Source organism: Bos indicus x Bos taurus, chromosome 16, assembly GCF_003369695.1.
Source record: "Bos indicus x Bos taurus breed Angus x Brahman F1 hybrid chromosome 16, Bos_hybrid_MaternalHap_v2.0, whole genome shotgun sequence".
NCBI classification, from domain to species: domain Eukaryota; kingdom Metazoa; phylum Chordata; class Mammalia; order Artiodactyla; family Bovidae; genus Bos; species Bos indicus x Bos taurus.
Window position 1 is genome coordinate 26,763,461 of NC_040091.1, and position 23,023 is coordinate 26,786,483.

The window sequence follows — 23,023 nt, forward strand, 5'->3', positions numbered from 1 at the left end:
GTATTACAGTCACTTGGAAAGAAGGTTGGCGGTTTCCTATAAAGTTAAACATACACTTGCCGCAGTTCCAGCAATTCCTCTCCTAGTTATTTACTCAAGAGAAATAAAAACACATGTTCTCGTTCTCTCTCTCTGACACACTATTATCTGAGGAAGCCAAAAACTGGAGAAAACCCAAGTGCTCACCAGCAGGGGAAAGGATACACAAACTGCAGTATATTCATTTAATGGAAAACTACTCAGCAAGAGAATGGATCAAACTAGTGAAAAATAGCAATGTGGATGAGTCTCTGCAACATTACATTGAGCAAAAGAAGCCAGACAAATGAGTATATCGATATGATTCTATTTACATAAAGTTCCTAAACAGGTGAAATTAGAGCATGATGACAGAAGTCAGATTAGGGGTTACCTGGTACAGCATTTGTAAAGGGACTGACAACTACAAAGAACACAGGAACTTTCTGAAGTGATGAAAATGTTCTCTATATTGACTGAAGTACCAGTTAAGCGTGCCAAAACTTACAGAACTGTAGGACTTCCCAAACGGCGCTAGTGGTAAAGAACCTATCTGCCAATGCAGGAGACATAAGAGACATGGGTTCAATCCCTGGGTCGGGAAGATTCCCTGGAGGAGGGCATGGCAACCCACTCCACTATTCTTGCCTGCAGAATCCCCATGGACAGAGGAGCCTGGTGGGCTACAGTCCATGGGGTTGTACAGAGTCGGATACGACTGAAGCAAGTTAACACGCACATGCACAGAACTGTATTTGTGCACTACAAAGGTAAATAAAATTTCAATTTTAAAAAGTAAGGTTACAGGATGAGAGTGACAAATGTGGAGCTATGCCAGTATGTCCTGATTCTTGAAAAGCCTCAAATCAGAACTCTGATTACAGGTAATAAACATAAGGAAGATTTGTTTTTTAATGACTAAATCTTTGGGGAGGGGGGACACTTGTATCACTACTTTCCAATGAAAAGTGCCAGTAAGATTAACTGTAAAACTGTTTGATTTTAATTAATAAGACTATCTTATTCAAAGACAGACAATGAAATAAAAACATTTCCTCTAGTGTACAAAATGCCTGGGAGGTCAAAACAGACTTTCATTTCTCCACATATAGTAAAAGACCCAGGCCAGGTTCAGCAGACTAGACCTTAGTTGAAAAAGAAGTAAACTATATACTTAAAAGACACCATCACCAGCCCAAACTCCTTAACTGATTACTTTAGTTAAAAGTGGTAAGATGGTCAAATAAGAGTATTTACACCAGGACTGGAGGTACTGGAACACAGCAACCCATCTCATGTAACTGTTTGAACTTGGACCTGAGTGTTTTCCATCAATAATCTTAAGAAATACTGAGCCAGGGGTAATACATGGATAATGACTTAGAGGAATTTTAAGTATAGTCAATAAACAGAATCACTTGGCTAAGGCAAATTAGACTTCTGGAAGTCCAGAAACAAAGATATCCATCCAATATAGGTGGTTTAGTCGCTAAGTCGTGTCTAACTATTATAATCCAATGGACTATAGCCTGCCACGCTCCTCTGTCCATGGGATTCTCCAGGCAAAAATACTGGAATGGGTTGCCATCTCCTTCTCCAGGGGATCTTTCTGACTCAGGAATAGAACTTGGGTCTCCTGCATTGCAGGTAGATGATTTACCAACTGAGCTATGAGGAAGCCCTAAGATATCCAGTGTTCAATTCAGACATTACTTTGGGTTGGGTTCAACTCTTTTGTGTCACAGTAACCTCACTTCACTTAACAGCAAACATTTTAACTTATTACAGACAGAATACCTCAACACAGTAAGAAATACAGTAAAATTCAGCATTTTTTGTAAGGATAAGTCTGAGTGATTTTTAACTCTTCTCTGACCTTACAGTGAAGGTATTTTTACTTTCCTGAAACTATGGGTAAGTGTAAAGGGTGATACAGCTCAAGTAACACTTGAATGATTAAAAATTCTGAGATTATGAAAACATACACGAGGTCATTTTCTCTGTGTTTAGTCTCCAGAAACATTAAAAATTACAGTCTCTCAAGAACACTCTCTCAGAGGCAACCATTTTGCTTTTTCTCATAAATTCATACTTACTACTCTCAATTCTAATTGCTCTTCTACCTTTAAGAGCATTGCTTACCTCTTTTGATATAGATGATTTTACTTTCTTGAAAGCTTCTTCAAAGTGCTTCTGACTAATCTTCAGTTCACCTGTGGAGCAAATGCATGAACATACATAATTTTTGGGTATGGTAAGCTAACTGTGATTTATAACTAAATTTTTCTTGAGAGACTTACAAGCATTCAAGGCAAACACTGAGGCAATTAACGACACTGGCTCTATTCTTTTTCAGAGCAATATTCAAGCCAGATATATTCTGCTCATCAAAGTTATAGACAGTTTTTCATTTTCATTTAATTTACATATACCAGACCACCTGACCTGCCTCTTGAGAAATGTGTATGCAGGTCAGGAAGCAACAGTTAGAACTGGACATGGAACAACAGACTGGTTCCAAATAGGAAAAGGAGTACGTCAAGGCTGTATATTGTCACCCTGCTTATTTAACTTTTATGTGGAGTACATCATGAGAAATGCTGGACTGGAAGAAACACAAGCTGGAATCAAGATTGCCAAGAGAAATATCAATAACCTCAGATATGCAGATGACACCACCCTTATGGCAGAAAGTGAAGAGGAACTCAAAAGCCTCTTGATGAAAGTGAAAGCGGAGAGTGAAAAAGTTGGCTTAAAGCTTAACATTCAGAAAACGAAGATCATGGCATCCGGTCCCATCACTTCATGGGAAATAGATGGGGAAACAGTGGAAACAGTGTCAGACTATTTTTTGGGGCTCCAAAATCACTGCAGATGATGACTGCAGCCATGAAATTAAAAGACGCTTACTCCTTGGAAGGAAAGTTATGACCAACCTAGATAGCATATTCAAAAGCAGAGACATTACTTTGCCAACAAAGATTTGTCTAGTCAAGGCTATGGTTTTTCCTGTGGTCATGTAGGGATGTGAGAGGTGGACTGTGAAGAAGGCTGAGCGCCGAAGAATTGATGCTTTTGAACTGTGGTGTTGGAGAAGACTCTTGAGAGTCCCTTGGACTGCAAGGAGATCCAACCAGTCCATTCTGAAGCAGATCAGCCCTGGGATTTCTTTGGAAGGAATGATGCTAAAGCTGAAACTCCAGTACTTTGGCCACCTCATGTGAAGAGTTGACTCATTGGAAACTCCCTATGCTGGGAGGGATTGAGGGCAGCAGGAGAAGGGGACGACAGAGGATGAGATGGCTGGATGGCATCACTGACTCGATGGACGTGAGTCTGAGTGAACTCCGGGAGTTGGTGATGGACAGGGAAGCCTGGCGTGCTGCGATTCATGGGGTCGCAAAGAGTCAGACACGACTGAGCAACTGAACTGAACTGAACTGAACCATATTTAATTTTCCATAAGTTATGTCATATATTTTAAAAGCACAGTCTTTTTTTCCCCCCAGGAATCAAAACAGTTTATTATGGGACAAATTATATTAAAAAGTATTTTGTCCATATTTAATTAGAAAGGAGATTCTTATCCTTAAAAAAGATAAATGGTTCATATATTCTGTTACTTTGTGTTCCCCTCAGCTCTACTAAGATACTGTTGGTACATAATAAATATAAGTTAACTTTAAGAAGTACAGTGTGACACGATGATCTACTGCAAAATGGTTACCACAGTAAGGTTAGTTAACACCTCCGGCCCCTCATGATCACCTTTTTATTTATTTTTGTGGTGATACTTATTATGATCTACCCTCTGAACAGCTTTCAAGTTCAGCTGACCCTTGAACAATGTGAAGGTTAGGAGTGGTGGCCCTCAGTCAAAAATCTATGTATAACTTTATAGCTGACTCTCTGAATCTGTAGTTCTTTTTCTGTAGATTCAACCAAGCATGGATCGTGTAGTCCTGTACTACATATTTACTGAAGAAAATCCACATGTATAAGTGGATCTGCACAGTTCAAACCCAGGTTAACTGTATATAACACACTACTGATAATTAGTACACGGGATCCTCAGAATTTATTCATCATATAGCAGGAAATTTGTACCCTCTGATCAATACCTCCCCATTTTTCCCACTCTCTGGCTCATCATAGTTTAATGTAGTAAGAGAACTATCACTCATTAACAGATAACCCCGTTATCTTTGTATTGTTTAACTTAATGGCAATGTTCAGGACAAAGCATCAGAATTCTTCTCTTTCAAGATAATTCAAATTAATTTAACTAAGAATGGAAAACGGAATTCCATATTACTTAAGGGTACATACACATAATGAGATGAATGGAGTTACATCATAACACATAATACATACAGGTCATATGGCAACACCGGACTGGAAGGGCGCTTTGATTCCTTGTAAGGTTATGCCAACACACGTAAGAGAAATCCAGTACCTAAATGTTACTTAAGAAAGGCTTCGCTTACAATCATATGACAACTTACGAGATGACAATTCATACTTAAAATAGTACTAATATATAAATTAAGAAAGTGTATTTACCTAAAAGTAAAATACAATGTGTAGCTGAACATGTCAAATGGAAGTTGAATGGCATTACTGATTTCAGGTTCAGTAAGATATCAATGCAAAGTCCCTCAAGGACAGGCAGCTGGAAATGAAAACTGCAGCAAAGCAGGGATGTCAGAATCTGTTACACATATTTATAAGAAGACATCCCATTAGAGTTATTAGGAGCAGTCAATACATATACAGAGGCCTGCTAATTTTTAGTGACAAACAAATCCAAATATAGTTATCATAATCAGTTCTCAGGCAGCATAGTACCACATAAGGATTTTTTACATGACATTCTGATTTTGTGAATTATATCCCACCCACTTTCAAAACAAACTTAAAACAGCTTACATAAAAGAAGTTCAGATAACTGAATCTTCAAATTAAACAACCAAAAGCTCAGGGACTTCATGATTAAGATACGAGTGTTGATTTTCTGGGTTTGCTGAGGCTGTCTGCAGCGGCGCAGGCCTCAATATTGGACAGTATACAATCTATGTAACAAAAACTACTGGAGGATACTGCAGCAGTGTCAGGAGTGACAAGAGCAGCCACTTGTATGGCCTTACTTCTACAGCAGGCTATCCACTGTATGACAACCTATGTTCTTGTGTGACGGCATCTTATCAGACATGGTCTCAGCATTCCCTGGGCTTCCCAGGTGGCTCAGACAGTGAAGAATCCTCCTGAAATGTGGGAGACCTAGGTTCGATACCTGAGCTGGGAAGATCCCCTGGAGGAGGGCAAGGCAACCCACTCCAGTATTCTTGCCTGGAGAATCCCCATGGAGAGAGGATCCTGGCGGGCTACAGTCCACAGGCTCGCAAAGAGTCGGATACAACAGCGACTAAGCAGCAGCAGCATTCCTCATCTACACTAACACAGAAGCACTCTCAGGGCAATGCAGCCAGCCAGGGCAAGTGCAGCAGCTTACTGACCTCCTGGAGAACAACTCATCAGTAAAGGATGGGATTAGGGAAAGTAAGCTTTAAGGAAGGAGTAGATCTCAATGGATGAGCTGTTAACAAGATATTTGGAAAAACCAGATTTTGAATAAATGCTATGAGAAATTCAAAACATGAAGACTCCGACAGAACTAGACTTTTATGCTTAAGCATGGAGAAAATGTTAGGAGCTGAAGTAGACAGACTTCTGAAGTCTGAGGTGCAGATCTGGAGATACTATAGACTTGATGGGATGAAATCAGTCTTGTGAAGATCTTAAGATAACTATAGACTTGATGGATGAATCAATCTCCTTGGAGAGAGTCTCTGAAACAAGTTTGCCAAGGCTATTTTCCCACAGTGAAGAAGTCCAGGCTATTCAGAAGCTTTTTTTTTTTTTTTTTTTAAGATGGAGGCAATATTTATTTAAAGGGCAATTCAACAGTCCACAGAACTAAAGCAACCTTTTTACTTCTAAGACACATGTTACAAGTTCAAACAATCTTCACATTGGTAAAAACAATTGGCATCCATAAGATTATGATTTTTAATTTTGTTGCCAATAAAGATTTCCTTCCATCAAACCTGTCAATCTTGAACATTCTGGCTAAATATAGGTTTGTGGTTTTTAAAAGTCACTCTGTTTCAAAGTCTGTCTTTCCTTACACAAAGATAGAAGTTATTTCAACATACCTTGTATTTTTGTCCTGAGCACTAAGAGGAACACTCTGCTAACCTAGTTACCAATAAATGTTCATTCCAGAAAGGGCCTGGTTACTGAACTGAAGGAAGATATTTCAGTACACTCTTTTTTTAGGTCATGCTAGTTGCCATTTTGTAAAATTTCTTTTCTCTCCTTTGCTTTTTTTCCTTATTTAGTTCAATTTTTCTAATGGTAGGAAATATAAAATAGCCCTAGATGGCTCCATGGGCCAGTGTGATGACTGGTTTTGTTTTTCACTAGGAGATAAAAAGAATCCGCCTGCCAATGCAGGGGATGCAAGGGATGCAGGTTCAATCTCTGGGTTGGAAAGAGCCCTTGGAAGAGGAAATGGCAACCCACTCCTGTATTCTTGACTGGAAAATTCCATGGACAGATCCACGGGGTTACAAAGAATCAGGCACAACTGAGTGACTGAGCACACAGCATACAATGCATTTATAAGCATTTTAATATTCTGTAAAGTGGACTAGAAATATAATTTTACAGACAGGACAACATGTTTGCTTTTATTTTAAAAGAAGCACTACTTATGAAAATCTGAACTGTGGGATATTTTTTGATTTGAGAGAAGTAAACCTCATTTGCAGAAACTTGTGGCCATGATTCTGTAAAGTATCATAGTCAACAGTGTGTCTTTAACAAGTTTCTTGTAGTTACAAATAGGCAGTTAGCATACTGTGTGATTATAACATTATATAAGCAGCTTTCTAATGATCATAAGGTATCAAAGTGAAAAAACATGTAATTCAGCAATTGAAAGTGCGATGCTAAAGCTGAAATTCCAATACTTTGGCCACCTCACGAGAAGAGTTGACTCACTGGAGAAGACTCTGATGCTGGGAGGGATTGGGGGCAGGAGGAGAAGGGGACAACAGAGGATGAGATGGCTGGATGGCATCACTGACTCGATGGACGTGAGTCTGAGTGAACTCCGGGAGTTGGTGACGGACAGGGAGGCCTGGCGTGCTGCGATTCATGGGGTCGCAAAGAGCTGGACACGACTGAGTGACTGAACTGAACTGAACAGCTGTGTCTTCACTGATGAAAACAATTCATATACACTTTAAATTGTCCAGGTACAAGTAAGCATTGTCCAAGCAAGAGTGATGGCTGGGTGAATAATCTCTTTGCTGGATAAGTGAGTGATTAAGGACCTAGGTCAGTGTCTAGAAACTTAAATTTATATTGTTGTACACATTCTACTCTTACAAAGCATTTTGCATGCCGTACATTTAAAGTAAAATAACATTCTAATTTTAAAGATATAAAACTTTTTTAGATATGTATGTATACACATAGCTTGTTCTTATGGTTTCAAATTCTTCAGCCCTACTTTTTAAAAAGTTTTTACACATTATAATTCACTTTATACTTTGTCGATCTTCCTTCCTCCCCTTTCCCACCTGTCAACTTTTTATTCCATGTCAGTGTCATATGTGAAGGTACCAAATGATATCCAATTACCTCCTAGTAAAATTACTCTGAAAAATTTCACATAGCTAGACAAGAATACTAACTTATTTAAAGAAATCTCAAAGTTGATGTGCAGTGGCTATACCAAATGATAGATTTTTTTTTTTAAAAGACTCCCTAAAAGAGGCCAATTCCTGATATACTTTTGATTTTGGTTGAAGTCATATCTACTCTTAAATAATAACTGGCGGCTTATGTTTCTATCCTTTCTTTCCAGTTCTTTCTATTCTGCACTGATACTTTAAAGTTTAAGTGAAATTTGACACAAAGAAGTACATCAATGGTCCTTCTTTTTACCTTTTAAACTAGAGTCAAATTTAATTCTGAAACCAGGGAATTCAGCCCTCTTTCTTTAAAAACAAGATAACATCTTGTTTTTCAGGTTTATTTTTTTTTCCAACTTAATACTTCTTACTGAAAGTCTTGCTCTTATGCATAGCGTTCAGATATTTAAGCACATAAATCTTAATATTTCTGAGGAAAAAAGAATAGTAGTGGAATAACTGCAAAAGTAATACAGCAGAATAACTGCAAAAGTAGTGCTGTACAGAGAAGAGGTCAGTCAATGCCATGACTCCTATTTGTATTAAGCTGAAATATGGAAATCAGCAAAGGTGAAGTATACTTATTTTCAGCTCTGGCTGTATCAGGCCCCAAACTATGGAAGATGGAACATGTTTTAGACCATGGGGGAGGGGGATGATGGACGGAGACCTATTTTTAAGAGGACCATGTTGGTGGTCAGTAGAATTCAACCTCAAAGAGGGAGATTCCTGAACATATACTGAGGAAACTGTAAGACAGAATCACTGCAAAATTTTCAAGTTTTTTCAAAAACAAAGTTAATATCTGCATACATCCTCCTACACACTAAGTAACCCAGAACAACAAAATGGCATTAGACTTGAATTTGGGGTATACAATTTTAGTGTTACCTTAATTTTTGGATAATGCTTTTTCCTAAAAGTATACCATCTACGGGAAGTGGCTTAAGTTTTAAATCTGATAAATTTTCAAGGCATAATGCTGGAAATTATAGAAAACTGCACAGGCATTTGGAGTTTATACCATTTTTCTTAGATTGCATTAGTCAAGCTTTGGCATTTCTTTTAAATTTGAAGACCCCCAATATGCCAAACTCTCAGATGTCAGTGGAGCAAAGAATTGAAGGCAAAATGGTGATTCAAAGACTGTCCCCTCTAAATCCCTCCTTCTTGTCTCTGAAATGGTACTTTGGAAGGCATTTAGACAGCAGATTGGTTTGGAAGCCTCTATATATGCATATAAGTTTACTGGCAACCCACTCCAGTACTCTTTGCCTGGAAAATCCCATGGACAGAGGAGCCTGGTAGGCTGCAGTCCATGGGGTCACGAAGAGTCGGACATGACTGAGAGACTTCACTTTCACTTTTCACTTTCATGCATTGGAGAAGGAAATGGCAACCCACTCCAGTGTTCTTGCCTGGAGAATCCCAAGGACGGTGGAGCCTGGTGGGCTGCTGTCTATGGGGTCGCGCAGAGTCGTACACGACTGAAGTGACTTAGCAGCAGCAGCAGCAGCATCCCTCAACTTGGTTTTATAGAAAAGAGAACATCTTTGTTTCTATTATACTGTATTTCATCTGTCTGATTTCTATGGCAGGTTAGATTTTCCTGGTCCTATAGGGTACATTTTGCCTTAATAAATGTTTGTATACATAACAGTGGTTCACTTCTTAGTCTGGAGCATTTTCCCCCCTTATAAATGTTTGTTAAACATAAAAAAAGGGGGTGGGGGAAGGAGAGGATGGGACAAATGGAAAGAGTAACATAGAAACATATATACTACCATATGTAAAATAGGTAGCCAGTGGGAATTTGCTGTATGACTAAGGGAACTCAAACCAAGGCTCTGTGACAACCTGGAGGGGTGGGATGAGTTAGGAGGTAAGAAGAAGGTTCAAGAGAGAAGGGATATATGTATACTGATGGCTGATTCATGATGATGTATGCTAGAAATCAACACAATATTATAAAGCAATTATCCTTCAATTAAAAATAAATCAATTTTTAAAAAGTAAAGCCTAAATAATTAAAAAAAAAAAAGGAGATATGTGTGTTGATAAATCTAAGCTAAGCATATGCGGCTGTAACTGTAAACAAAAGTTAGCTCCAAGATTCCTGGTAGCCAAAGAAAAAAGGGAAAAGAATAAATGAAATAAACACAAATAAAGAAACATCTTCTGGGAAATCTAATGAATAAAAGGAGATCAATACAGGTTTGAACTTGAGATCAAAGTACAGGTTTTGAGGAAAAGGTAGGTCTTTCTGAAGAAAGTATTCGACAGTACTAAATGTATATGTTCAAAGACGGCCACATACTGCAACCGATCAAACAATCCACCCAGAAACCAAGCAAAGCAGAGGCTATTTCTCTATTTGACAGACTGCAGGTCACAAATAAAGCATTTTCATCTACACACTGCTGCTAGGTCGTTTCAGTAGTGTCTGACTCTTTGCGACCCCATAGACTGCAGCCCACTAGGCTCCTCCGTCCATGGGATTTTCCAGGCAAGAGTACTACACACCCAAATGGTATTCTCAAACACACTGTCAAATATGAAGAACAGGGTAAAGCTGTTGAGATGTCCCAAAATAAAGTGTAGGTATATGGAAAGTCATTTCAATTTTCATTTCTTATGTGTTTTCTAAGTTCTTCAGGTTAGGTTACATTTTAACCATAGGTATTGCCCTAACACGGAGAAGGCAATGGCACCCCACTCCAGTACTCTTGCCTGGAAAATCCCATGGACGGAGGAGCCTGGTAGGCTGCAGTCCATGGGGTCGCTGAGAGTTAGACACGACTGAGCGACTTCACTTTCACTTTTCACTTTCATGCATTGGAGGAGGAAATGGCAACCCACTCCAGTGTTCTTGCCTGGAGAATCCCAGGGACGGGGGAGCCTGGTGGGCTGCCGTCTTTGGGGTCACACAGAGTCGGACACGACTGAAGTGACTTAGCAGCAGCAGCACTGCCCTAACAAAAAGAATGAGGAGGTTTTCCAGGACTGATAAACAGACCAAACTCATGATGCAAACAGTATATGTATGATGATAAGCAAAGACAGAATACATTGTATAAGGCACCAAGTAACTGCTATTATTATAGTTGTCAGCTACAGAGGTTATATAATATTCCAGAACAGCTGCTAAAGGTCTCATCAGAAAAATGTCAGTTTTAATATCACAGATGATAAATGCTAGGAAATGGTCATTTTCCAGGTTAACAGTGGCATTAGGTACCCAGAGTGATAATTAACTAGGACTGAGAGATTCTGGCGAGAACTGTACCTTTTTCACTTCCACTCTTCTGTCTTGCCATTTCCTGCTTCAAGGCACAGATAGAAGCCTCCCGTACCAAAGCAGAGAGATCTGCACCCCTGAAATAAGAGAAGAGCTCTTAACTCATTTATTCTTAGACACTGTGCAAAAGCCCAGAAAAAAGTCTGAAAGCAATTTCCTTTTTTCTTTAAATGTATTTTTTGAAAGCAGTGAATTTTTGATAATATTGCTTGTTTTATGTTTTGGTTTTTTGGCCAAGAAGCATGTGGGATCTTGGCTGCTCGATCAGGGATCGAATCTGTGTGCCCTGCATTGGAAGGCAAAGTCTGGACTGGATCACCAGGGAAGTCCTGTAATTTTCTTTTAAGTCACATATTAAACGTTTAGGAAAGAAACTGACCAATAAAGGTGGGATAAACCAATCATGGTCACTAGGAAAGAGCTTTTAGTTTTTACTCAAAATACTTCTAAGTTTTAGAAGAAAGGAAATTATGAAGGAAACATGCAGTGAGTCAAATATTCTCACGCTAATCACTATAGATAGTAATGTTAATATAAAAAGTCTCAGTCAGTCAGAAGAAAGCAACCTACACATTTTTTACTGTAAAATTTTATTCACAAGGCTCATGCTAAAGTACAAACTGGCCCATTACAAGTATATACCATTAATATATTACCTAAAGTCTAAACTAAGCTTATATAAAAAGTCATTTAGGACCCCTAGTTCAAAAAAGGAAAATACAAAGGCTAAAGAGTTTGATGCATTTGATTCAAGCTCAAGCTGAATTGACACATCATAAATTACTTAAAATATGACAAGAACTAACAAGCCTTCATTTAATTGGTCTGTGTAATAACATGCTGAATCAGCATGGTTCTTGCGTTCAATGAAAGATGTTGGGGTTGACTGGTGTTTCAATACATTACATCTTTAACAGGATTCTTAGAGATTCTTTGAGAAAGAGTTTCAACTGGGAGATAAAAACCTCATCTTTAAAATTAAAATCCTCATCTCTAGACAAACTAATTTAATATATAATGCTGATAATCCACATACCTAAGATTATTAAATTTAGTTTAAATTATTAACTGAACTCAATGTTTCTGCTGGTTAGGTGTTAGGTTTGTAATATTATTTAACAATCATACATATGCTGTTGCTGCTGCTGCTGCTAAGCCGCTTCAGTCGTGTCTGACTCTGTGCGACCCCATAGACGGCAGCCCACCAGGCTCCCCCGTCCCTGGGATCCTCCAGGCAAGAACCTGGAGTGGGTACATACATGCCAGGGTATTCATTTCTTTGTGAAAAGCGTGAAAGTGTTAGTCACTCAGTCATGTCCAACTCTATGTGACACCATGGATTGTAGCCCACCAGGCTCCTCTGTCCATAAAATTCTTCAGACAAGAATACCAGAGTGGGTTGCCATTCCCTTCTCCAGGGCATCTTTCCGATCCAGGGCTCAAACCCAGGTCTCTTGCATTCACAGAGATTGTTTACTGTCTGAGACATGGGGGAAACCCCATATGTTAAATCAACACTGGTGCAGAGACACCATTACCTAATGTAACAAGTAGCTGAAGGCTGCAGTCTTCTACAGTCCCTGTGATGACAGTGGTATTAAAACCCAAAACATATACCATTCAAGTTTAACCCTGACCCATTTAATAAATGACCTCCTATGTGGTATAATCCAAAAGATTGGCCCAGGGTCAGTTCTGCATCAAAACTGCCTCTATTATCAACTGAAAATCTTTTCAGATTTTAGCACTCAAATACATAAACTACTCACTTAAGTCCTATTTTCTTTAGCAGTAAGTTCGTTAACTACAGACTGGCACGAATTTGATTCCCAACGAGGGAAAAAGGTATATTCTCCTTAAAGGTAATGCAGGGCTTTTACACACGCCCTTCAACACCATGGCCTGGGACTGACCATTTCCCCTCCACTGAGACAGTCACCGCTTTTTTAAGTGAGACAAGAGTCCCAGCTGGAGTGCAGCAAATCTCTCAGGAGCACTAGGGGAGCGGTAGCAGAACAAAGATCAAGACTCACATCCCTAAGATGTTTATGTATGAAAAAACTGGAAATTAGACCTTGGATCCTGGCCACACTCCCTAAAAGTGAGTAGCATGGTTTCAAGTGTAATCATCTCATGAGACAGTTTTGTGAAAATCTTCAACCAGAACTGGAAAGAACTGGATGCCTGTATCAGTACCGGTAGTTATGTTCTTCGGATATAAATTTACACTGTGAACAACAGACTCTAGAAGACCTCGAAGATTACAACACTACCTTCCTTGACTGACTTAGCTTCAGAAAGCACATTTATTTGGCTTTCAGCTATAGGAATATCATGAACACCAAGTATATTGTGGACAATCAACAGGGATAAGCCAGAGGAGAACTCCCTGGTGGTCTAGTGGTTAAAACTCCATGTTTCGATGGCAGGGAGCATGGGTTCAATCCCTGCTTGGGGAAGTAAGATCCCACATGCTTTGAGGTTCACCACCTCATTAAAAAAAAAAACAAACCCCCAAACGGAGGGAGAGATGTGCCCTGTTAAATGTGAATTTCATTTTCTTCCCTGTGACCCAAAATTGGGAAAGTTACTATAATGAAGTTTTATGATAATGAAGAAAACAACAAAAACTCGTAACAACCATAAACTATGAAAGTAGAAATATCTGACCTCCTGTTTTCATAGATTGTGTGGATATTAATAGGTGTGCTATGAAAAATGCATTCTGAGGCTTGAAAAGCTTGTAGATTATTTTCTTTTAAATGCTGAAGCACCTAGATAATTTGGCAGCTGGTAATGAGATGTCTCCTGCAATATTCTGGAAGGACAGAGAGACAAGCTGTGAAGGGCAGTGATGGTGGTCAGGATGGCTGAACACCAGCAGCTGACACACGAGAGGACTCGCCTATTCCTGAGAACTCCTCAGGGCCTCAAAATGGGTGGTCCTGTCTCTAAGAAGGAGGAAGAGCCAGACCCTAGTGCTTTACAGGACTCCTAACTTAATCCTTTTGCTATCACTCTCCTTCATTTTACACATGAGGAAATGGGACCTCAGAGAGTTAAGTGATCTGAGACCGACATACTTACGTGTAACAATCACAGCGAAGGTCACCAGCAATTGCTTCCAAGTTTACATCTGCGTCCAGTGGGGGTTTTGTACCATTCTAAGTGAGAGAGAAACATCCACTTTAGTCGAGACTTTAAAGACCAGTATTTCCCCACATAATAGGTTCTAAACAGACAGTAACGGCTGCTTGACTGAATGAATGTAACTGACTCCCAGACTAGTGTTACAGATTTTTACAAATTTCAGTTTTGAGAAACAAGGTTAAGAAGCAGATCCCAAACTTGGGAAAGCCAAAGGCAAACAGTTCATGCTGGTGAAGTATGACAAACGTGCAAGCACCACAGCCAAAAACAAAACACCGAGAACGAAACCCACACCCTCAATCTTTCCAAGGTGAAGACTCACATTTCCTTTGCCTGATTCAATATGGCAAATACACAAGCAGTAATTAGTTTTGATGTGTATATGTTGGCTTAGTTTTAGCGTGAGGTTGGCTCGGAAGGGAGAAATAACACTGACCGTGGCCAGGAAAGAACAATCAGCAAACGGCTCTACAACAAAAGCCTAAAGCCCTCTGTGCTCAATGTCTTCTTTTCCAACCCTTTATCTAAAACTTAACCCTCACTCTGATGCCATCTCCCCTCCAGCTCATACCAAGAGATGCTAGAAAGGACAAGTATCAGAACAGTCTCAAAATTTCAACAACACTTAACATGGTACTTTGCATGCATACAGTACATATTTAATAACATTTTTAGTGACTTACACTGCAGAGGCAAATAAAACAGATTTTAGTGACAAAGTTTACGATGTTAGATGGTAGGCTTATATGTGCTTTATTATTCTGATTCATAACTTATATCTACACTGCATACTGTCTTTCCTTTGTAGCAGATATTACATGGACACAGTTTAAGAAGAAATATATATATAGGAAAACAGCAAATAAACATATGTCATTAAGCCTCAAGTGTAAATATTAGCTCAGCAGGTGCTCTCAGCAGAGGGTCAGACGACCCGGCACTTGAGCCATCACCTTCCTCTAGCACATGCTCAGCAGGTGTCCCTGCAGCTGGGCATGTTTAAGAATTTCACAAACTGTACATACGCTAGCTGCTATTATACGATAAAATGCAAATGTTCATCTATCACAGATTCAAGAAAGTTATGTTTCCCATTCAATCCACTCTGACCTGTGAAATAAACATGGGAAAGTAAACTCTCTGGGTGACCTCAGCAGACAATTTTGGTGCTTTTTTCCTTTCTCTCTCCGGTTGTATATAAAACTAGACAGACTAAGTGACCCCTATGGTTCCTTTTAATATCAATGTTTTCAATTTTGTCAGGGGGCAGAGGTGGGCAGGGATTCAAGGAGGCAGGATCTAGGTTCCCAGATGAGGGACTGGCCCCAAGTCCATGGTAGCACCAAGTTCTTACCAAGTTCTTACCACTGGGTCACCAGGGAATCCCCCCAAAAAACCCAAGATCTTATTACCAGATAAATAGAGATAATTTGGTGCTATATTTAAGAGAGAGAGGGGAAGTCTTGTTTAAATAGTGATGATGAACATGTAATAAGGATTTATTATGATGGAGAAAAATGTTTGGACTTTCCAAGCTACGTCTGCAGTGGGAAAGCCTGAGAATACTGCCTTGTTGAGTCCCAGTCCACTGTAGGAGGAGGCACGGGGTGGGATGAGAGGCTTCCTCATTAGGCCTGAGCCCTTATGAGTCTCTTTAATGTTCCTGAGAAACTATCAACCTTACCCTGACTGTCACCCAGTATATGGACGTTCCCTGCGCTGCTAGAGAATTTTACTTCAAACTATCTATTGTCTGTTTTGATCAAAAACTCAATCATAAGAAATCAATTCATGGAGGAATACCTGAGGATACTTCTTTTATATTTCTCAATATCTAAATTCTATTCTTGGGTCAAGCTGGACTTTCACAGAGGCCCACACATCTCCGAATGCATGTCTTTGACCTTTCATCAAGTTGTTTTTAATGCGCCGGTTTTTAGTTATGTCCTCAGCTTACACCAGGACAACCACCAGCTTCAGTACTGAAAAGCTTATATTGTGTTTATTGTGTTATTATTGTGCTATTATTTGACAGGGATATTATCAAAAACATCTATCACATCTGAGTGCTTTCTTTATGACACCCTAGAGGAGAAACTTTTCTCACAACTACATACTGGGAGCAATCGCCAACTTCCTATATTCAGGGCACTCTTTTAAATATTTTGAGAAAGCTCAATATATAAAGGAACACAATAAACAAATGCTTATCTAAGAGCAATATTTTAGAAAAATTAACTCCCAATATATTATCAATTGGAAAAAAATAACAAATTGTCCTTTTTTGGGGGTGTGTGTGGTGTGGTCATGGAGAAGGCACTGGAAAAATCCCATGGATGGAGGAGCCCGGTAGGCTGCAGTCCATGGGGTCGCTAAGAGTCGGATACGACTGAGTGACTTCACTTTGACTTTTCACTTTCATGCACTGGAGAAGGAAATGGCAACCCACTTCAGTGTTCTTGCCTGGAGAATCCCAGGGACGGGGGAGCATGGTGGGCTGCCATCTATGGGGTTGCACAGAGTCAGACACGACTGAAGCGACTTAGCAGCAGTAGCAGCAGTGGTGTGGTCAACATAAGATACTTACAAAAGTTTCAATAACAACATTACTTTCCAGTGTGTAGAAATGTGGGCTAAGGAATCTTGGGATCATTAAAATCTAATTATTCCTAACTGAAATGTGGAAATGTTTCTGACCTTCAGTAAGAAGTAAAATGAAAGGTCAATTCTATTTACTGTCAAGTGGGAGCAATTAGAACAAGTTTAAGTGGAATATTAGTAAGCTTATAAAACCAAATATGTAAATACTATAGAGACTCATTTATTAAAATGATACTTACATGTGTATGAAAATATTTAGAACTTTTTATACTGGTCTTCTTCACTACTGATTTATCACCTCTTGAAAGTGCCAAAGTGCTAGATGCTCAGTCGTGTCCGACCCTGCAACCTCATGGACTCTAAAGTCTACCAGGCTCCTCTGTCCATGGGATTTCCCAAGTACTCTTGAGTGGGTTGCCATTCCCTTCTCCTCCCAACCCAAGGGTCAAATCCAGGTCTCCTGCATTGCAGGCAAATTCCTTTACCATCTGAGCTACCAGGGAAGCCCCTCTTAATAAAACTCTAATGGAAGTCTCAATAATTTCATGACTAGAGAAAGCTGAGTCAAAGCAACTGTTAGAGAAAAATAGTCTCTTAAGAATCTGACTTTTGCGACCCCATGGACTGTACCCCTAGGCTCCTCTGTCCATGGGGTTCTCCAAGCATACTGGAGTGGGTTGCCATCTCCTTCTCCAGGGGATCTTCCCAACCCAGGGAATGAACTTTGGTCTCCTGCATTGCAGGTGACCTGAGCCACCAGAGAAGCTGAAAGAATATTCAAATTCATAGAGACAGAAAGTAGGTGGTTGCCAAGGGGTGGGAGGAGGGTGGAATGGGGAGTTTAATGGGGATAGATTTTTAGGCTGCAAAATGAAGAGTTTTGGAGATGGACTCTTCAACTATGCTTCAATAAAATAAAAAATAAAAAGAAACACACATCTCTGTATCTTGTTGTTGAGAGAGAGTTAGTTTATCAGTAAAATGGAAATAATATTCATGTGAATATTTAAATATTAGAGTTCAAAAAGCAGTTGCAAGGATTAAGCATATTCATATATGCAAAGTACCTAGAACAGTGTTTAATAAATATCACTTATCATTCTATCAGATATTTTTATCTTAGCTCATGAAAACTTAACAGTTATACTTCTAGGTGAGATGTTTTATACGTTTTAGTCTTTGGGAGCACATTTTATAAACACTGAGAATCTTGGGTCTTTCAGTAGGATTTTTATCACCATTTTAAAGATTGCATATTATTATCTCAAAGCACTGGCAGACATCAAATAACCTTTCTGGCTTTCTGAGAAGAGGGTAAGTTTTAATAACACTTATAGGAAAGAAATGGAAATTACGAAAGAAAAAAATTCCACTTGTCCAAGGGGGTTTTTAGTGATAAGCCTCTCATTATCACATGATTACCAGAATCACCAAATACAAAGTATAAAGAAACAGTATGTCATTGCTCACTGTTCTCTTAAGAAACTTAGGCTCCGAGAGATACTGAAAAGTTGCTCTGACCTACACTTTTCAGACCAAGACTAAAGAATTTTATTCTAATCTCCCCATACTATTCCAAGTATTAATTGGAAAAAGAGGAAAGAGTATAAAAACCATCTGGGGACATTAAGTAAAAAGCTAGCAAACTTTGAAATACAATGGCTTACTAAACATTAAAAATGCCAATTTTCCTCACTTTTGGCTGAGTCTTTATAAAGACAACCTGTGGGCAGGAGGTCTGCCTTGTGGACTCTGCCCTGAAGTTAGAGATTCTGCTTCCCCTCCCTCTACCCTGCTTCAGCTTTAGCCATCGACAAAGATGTTTAAACATTTCAGGCCTCTGGAGGGGAAAAGTGAGGTAAGGATGTGAAATGCAGTGCAAGGAGCTCTCCTCAGAGGGCAACAAAATGTGCCTGGCTGCCCAGGCCCGAGCGGGTCCCTTCCTGTGGAATGGGTCTGAGAACACGACACACTTGAAACTGCTACAAAAACAAAGTCGAAGAAAAAGTGGCCCAGAGCCCTCCTTAGCCTTTAGCATAGACAGATGTTGAGAACTGACAATTTAACGGTCTAAACCACAAGCCCACAAAAGTTCCTTTCGAAGCTGTACAGATTTTTATCAGTCTTTTGCTTTTTCTTTTCTTTCAACAGTCACAACTTTGTGCAGGGAAGCTGCCCAAAAAGCCTTTCTAGCTAATTCTAGGCCCTTCCCTTTTAACCTCAACATTTATGTTTTTGTTTGGGAAAAAATTCTCCATACCCCTCCCCCTAATATACAGCTATATGTTCATGATAGAAAAATCTGGAAATACAAAGCCACCAAGACAGAGAAAAGCAGGCCCTGACATCCAGCAAGTGGCCCATGGCATTGCTATGAGTTGACTGGGCTCACAGCTAGGCAGTGGTGCTCTTCTGTTGAACATAAACACTTTTTTTTTTTATAGAACATCAACATCAAACAAGCCCATTCCTGACCAGGATGGATCGACAGAAAAACAAGACTCCTGGATAATCACGTCTGTTGTTTTTCAGTCACTAAGTCATGTCCGACTCTTTGTCCGACTCTAAGCCATGCCAGTAGGTTCGGTGTCTGGTGAAGGCCACTTTCTGGTTCACAGACTTTCTTTTTGCTATAATATCAAACGATGAAAGCAGGGAGGGAGCTTTCTGGGGCCTCACTGTGGTGCTGTTCAGTCACTAAGTCGTGTCCAACTCTTCGCGACCCCGTGGACTACAGCACAGCAGGCTCTCTTGTCTTTCATTATCCCCTGGAGTTTGCTCATTCACGTCCACTGAGTCTAGTGATGCTATCCAACCATCTCATCCTCTGCTTCCATCTTTTCCTTTTGCCTTCAATCTTTCCCAGCATCATGGTCTATTCTAGTGAGTCAGTTCTCTGTATCAAGTGGCCAAAGTACTGGAGCTTCAGATTCAGCATCAGTCCTTCCAATGAATATTCAGGGTTGATTTCTTTTAGGATTGACTAGTTTTATCTCTTTGGAGTCCAAGGGACTCTCAAGAGTCTTCTTCAGCACCACAGTTCAAAAGCATCAACTCTTCGGTGCTCAGTCTTCTTTGTGGTCAAACTCTCACATCATACATGATTCCTGGAAAATCATAGCTTTGACTACACAGACCTTTGTCAGCAAAGTGAGGTCTCTGCTTTTTAATATGCTGTCTAGGTTGGTCATAGCTTTTCTTCCAAGGAGCAAGTGTCTTTTAATTTCATAGCTGCAGCCACCATCTGCAGTGATTTTAGAGCCCAAGAAAATGAAATCTGTCACAGGTTCTACTTCTTCCCCTTCTATTTGCCATGAAGTAATGGGACCAGAAGCCATGATCTTAGTTTTTTGAATGTTGAGTTTCAAGTCAGCTTTTTTACTCTCTTCTTTTACCTTCATCAAGAAACTCTTTAGTTCCTCTTCATTTTCTGCCATTAGTGATATCATCTTCATTTCTAAGGTTGCTGATATTTCATCTGGTAATCTTGATTCCACTTTATGCTTCATCCAGTCCAGCATTTCGCATTCTGCATATAAGTTAAATAAGCCAGGTGACAATATATAGCCTTGTCGTACTCCTTTTCCAATTCTGAACCAGTCTGTTGTTCCATGTCCAGTTCTAAGTGCTGCTTCTTGACGCACACATAGGTTTCTCAGAAGATGACAGGTAAGGTGGTCTGGTATTCCCATCTCTTTAAGAATTTTCCACAGTTTGTTGTGATCCACACAGTCAAAGGCTTTAGCATAGTCAATGAAGCAGAGTAGATATTCTTCTGGAATTCTCTTGCCTTCTTTATGATCCAACGGATGTTGGCAATTTGATCTCTGGTTCCTTAGCCTTTTCTAAAACCAGCTCGTACATCTGGAATTTCTCAGTTCACATACTGCTGAAGCTTAGTTTGAAGGATTTTGAGCATAACCTTATTAGCTTGTGAAACAAGTGCAACTGTGTGTAGTTTGAACATTCTTTGGCATCGCCCTTCTTTGGGACTGGAATGAAAACTGACCTTTTCCAGTCCTGTGGCCACTGCTGAGTTTTCAAAAACTGCAGACATATTGAGTGTAGCATTTTAACAGCACGTCTTTCATGATCTGAAATAGCTCAGCTGGAATTCCATTACCTCCACTAGCTTTGTTCATAGTAATGCTTCCTCAGGCCCACCTGACTTTACACTCCTGGATGTCTGGCTCTAGGTGAGTGACCACACCATTGTGGTTATCTGGGTCATTAAGACTTTTTAAATATAGTTCTGTGTATTCTTGCCACTTTTACAAGAGAAATGCAAATCAAAACTATGAGGTATCACCTCACACCAGTCAGAATGGCCATCATTAAAGTCTACAATCAATGCTGGAGAGGGTATGAAGACATGTGACCCTCGTGTACCACTGGTGGGAATGTACACTGATAATAGCCACTATGCAGAACAGTATGAGGTTTCTCAAAGCTACCAAATGACCCAGCAACCTTATTACTGGGCATATATCTGGAGAAAACCATAATTCAAGAACACACAAGCACCCCCGTATTCACTGCAGCACTATTTACACAAGCCAGGACACGGAAATGACCTAAATGTCCATCAACAGAGAAACGGATAAAGAAGATGTGGACATACATACAATGGGATATTCCTCAGCCATAAAAAGGAATGAAATTGGGTCATTTGTAGAGAAATGGATGAACCTAAAAACTGCCATACAGAGTGAAGTAAGTCAGAGAAAAACAAATATTGTATATTAATGCATATATGTGGAATCTAGAAAAATGGTAAAGATGATCTTATTTGCAAAGCAAAAGTAGTAGAGAACACATGTATGGGTGCCAAGGAGGAAAGAGGGGTGGTGGGAGGAAATGGGAGACTGGGACTGACATATATGTATACACTAGGTAACATATATGTATAAAATAGGTAACTAAGGAGAACCTATTATATAGCACAGGGAACTCCAGTGCTGTGTTGACCTAAATGGGAAGGAAATCCCCAAAAGAGGGGATATATGTATACATATAGCTGATTCACTTTTCTGTACAGTAGAAACACAACACTGTAAAGCAACTACAATCCAATAAAAATTAATTAAAAAATTATAAATAATAGTTCACCTTCTCCCTTGGGAGATATAGGTTGGGCAATATTTAAACCTATCTATATTTAAAATGTCAGAAATATACACAAAAATATACCATTTCCTTTACTCACTTTTGTGATAGTTTTTAAGATGGCGAGACGATCTGCTGGGGGTGGTAAACCCACAAAGAGTGTTTTGTCCAGGCGGCCTGGGCGCAGGATTGCAGGGTCAATGATATCTAGAGACAAAGGGAGGAAAAGCCTTAAATAAATAAAATAAAATCTTTTACAAAATATAATTAACATGAGAGACAGGAAGAGTACATTTTTAAGAGAAAAAAACTGATAAATTACAGTAGTTTTAGAAATAAAAGATTCTCCTTGTCCTTAAAAAAGTGAAGTCTATCTATCCACCTCCTGCCCCAAACCTGTTTTCCTTCAGGATTCTCAAACTTATATGATGACCCCTGCCTGTCCCCCAAATACCAGGCAGGTTTCTCCCTTCCTTCTAATTGGTGACACATTCTATCAATTTTATCAAGTCTGCTTCCAATTACCTCGAACCTCAGTCAAGGCCAAATGTAATGTCCCCTTAACTGGTTCTTTTCTAAATTTCCCCTCCCTGGGACCCCTCACAATGCTGCCAGAGTTATCTTCCTAAAATACATATTCAGTTCTCTCAAATCCAGCTCCACCCTGCAGAATGAAGCCTGACACTTTCACCACCACGTGTCTGACAAGCCTAAGGGTTACCTGACTCTACAGGGCAAAGGTTCGTAAACATTGTGGTCTTAGGAAACCACTGCACTTTAAAAATGGAGTACACTTTACTGATGATTCCTTTTTACTGATGATTCCTTTCTACTGATGATTCCACTTTACTGATGATTTCCTCTCTCTCTTGTCCTTCCCTAAATCCCCTTATCCTAGGCAGCCACTGATCCGTTTTATCACGATGGATTAGTTTGCATTTTCTTGAATTTTATGTAAGTGGAATCATACAGCATATACTGTCTGCTTTCTTTTACTCAACATAATTATTTCGAGATTCACCTAAGTTGTCATATGTATCAGTACTTAACTGTTTTTTATTGCTGAGCGGCATTCCATTGTGTGGCT

At 39.5% G+C, this 23,023-nt stretch overlaps 1 protein-coding gene across 7 annotated transcripts in view; it reads right to left on the reverse strand.

Moving 5' to 3' along the window:
- The window catches only part of NVL (nuclear VCP-like), a 179,187-nt gene that overhangs the window by 96,679 nt on the left and 59,485 nt on the right, over positions 1–23,023 (reverse strand). For all 7 annotated transcript variants that reach the window (XR_003514886.1, XM_027564535.1, XM_027564534.1 and 4 more), the window contains 4 exons: positions 22,037–22,143; positions 14,167–14,243; positions 11,068–11,156; positions 2,161–2,231 (listed from right to left, as the gene is read on the reverse strand). Coding sequence is in view for 6 of the 7 variants with exons in the window: in XM_027564535.1 (XP_027420336.1) it covers positions 2,161–2,231; positions 11,068–11,156; positions 14,167–14,243; positions 22,037–22,143 (344 nt within the window). In the remaining variant the exon portion in view is untranslated. The remainder of the gene's footprint in view (positions 1–2,160; positions 2,232–11,067; positions 11,157–14,166; positions 14,244–22,036; positions 22,144–23,023) is intronic.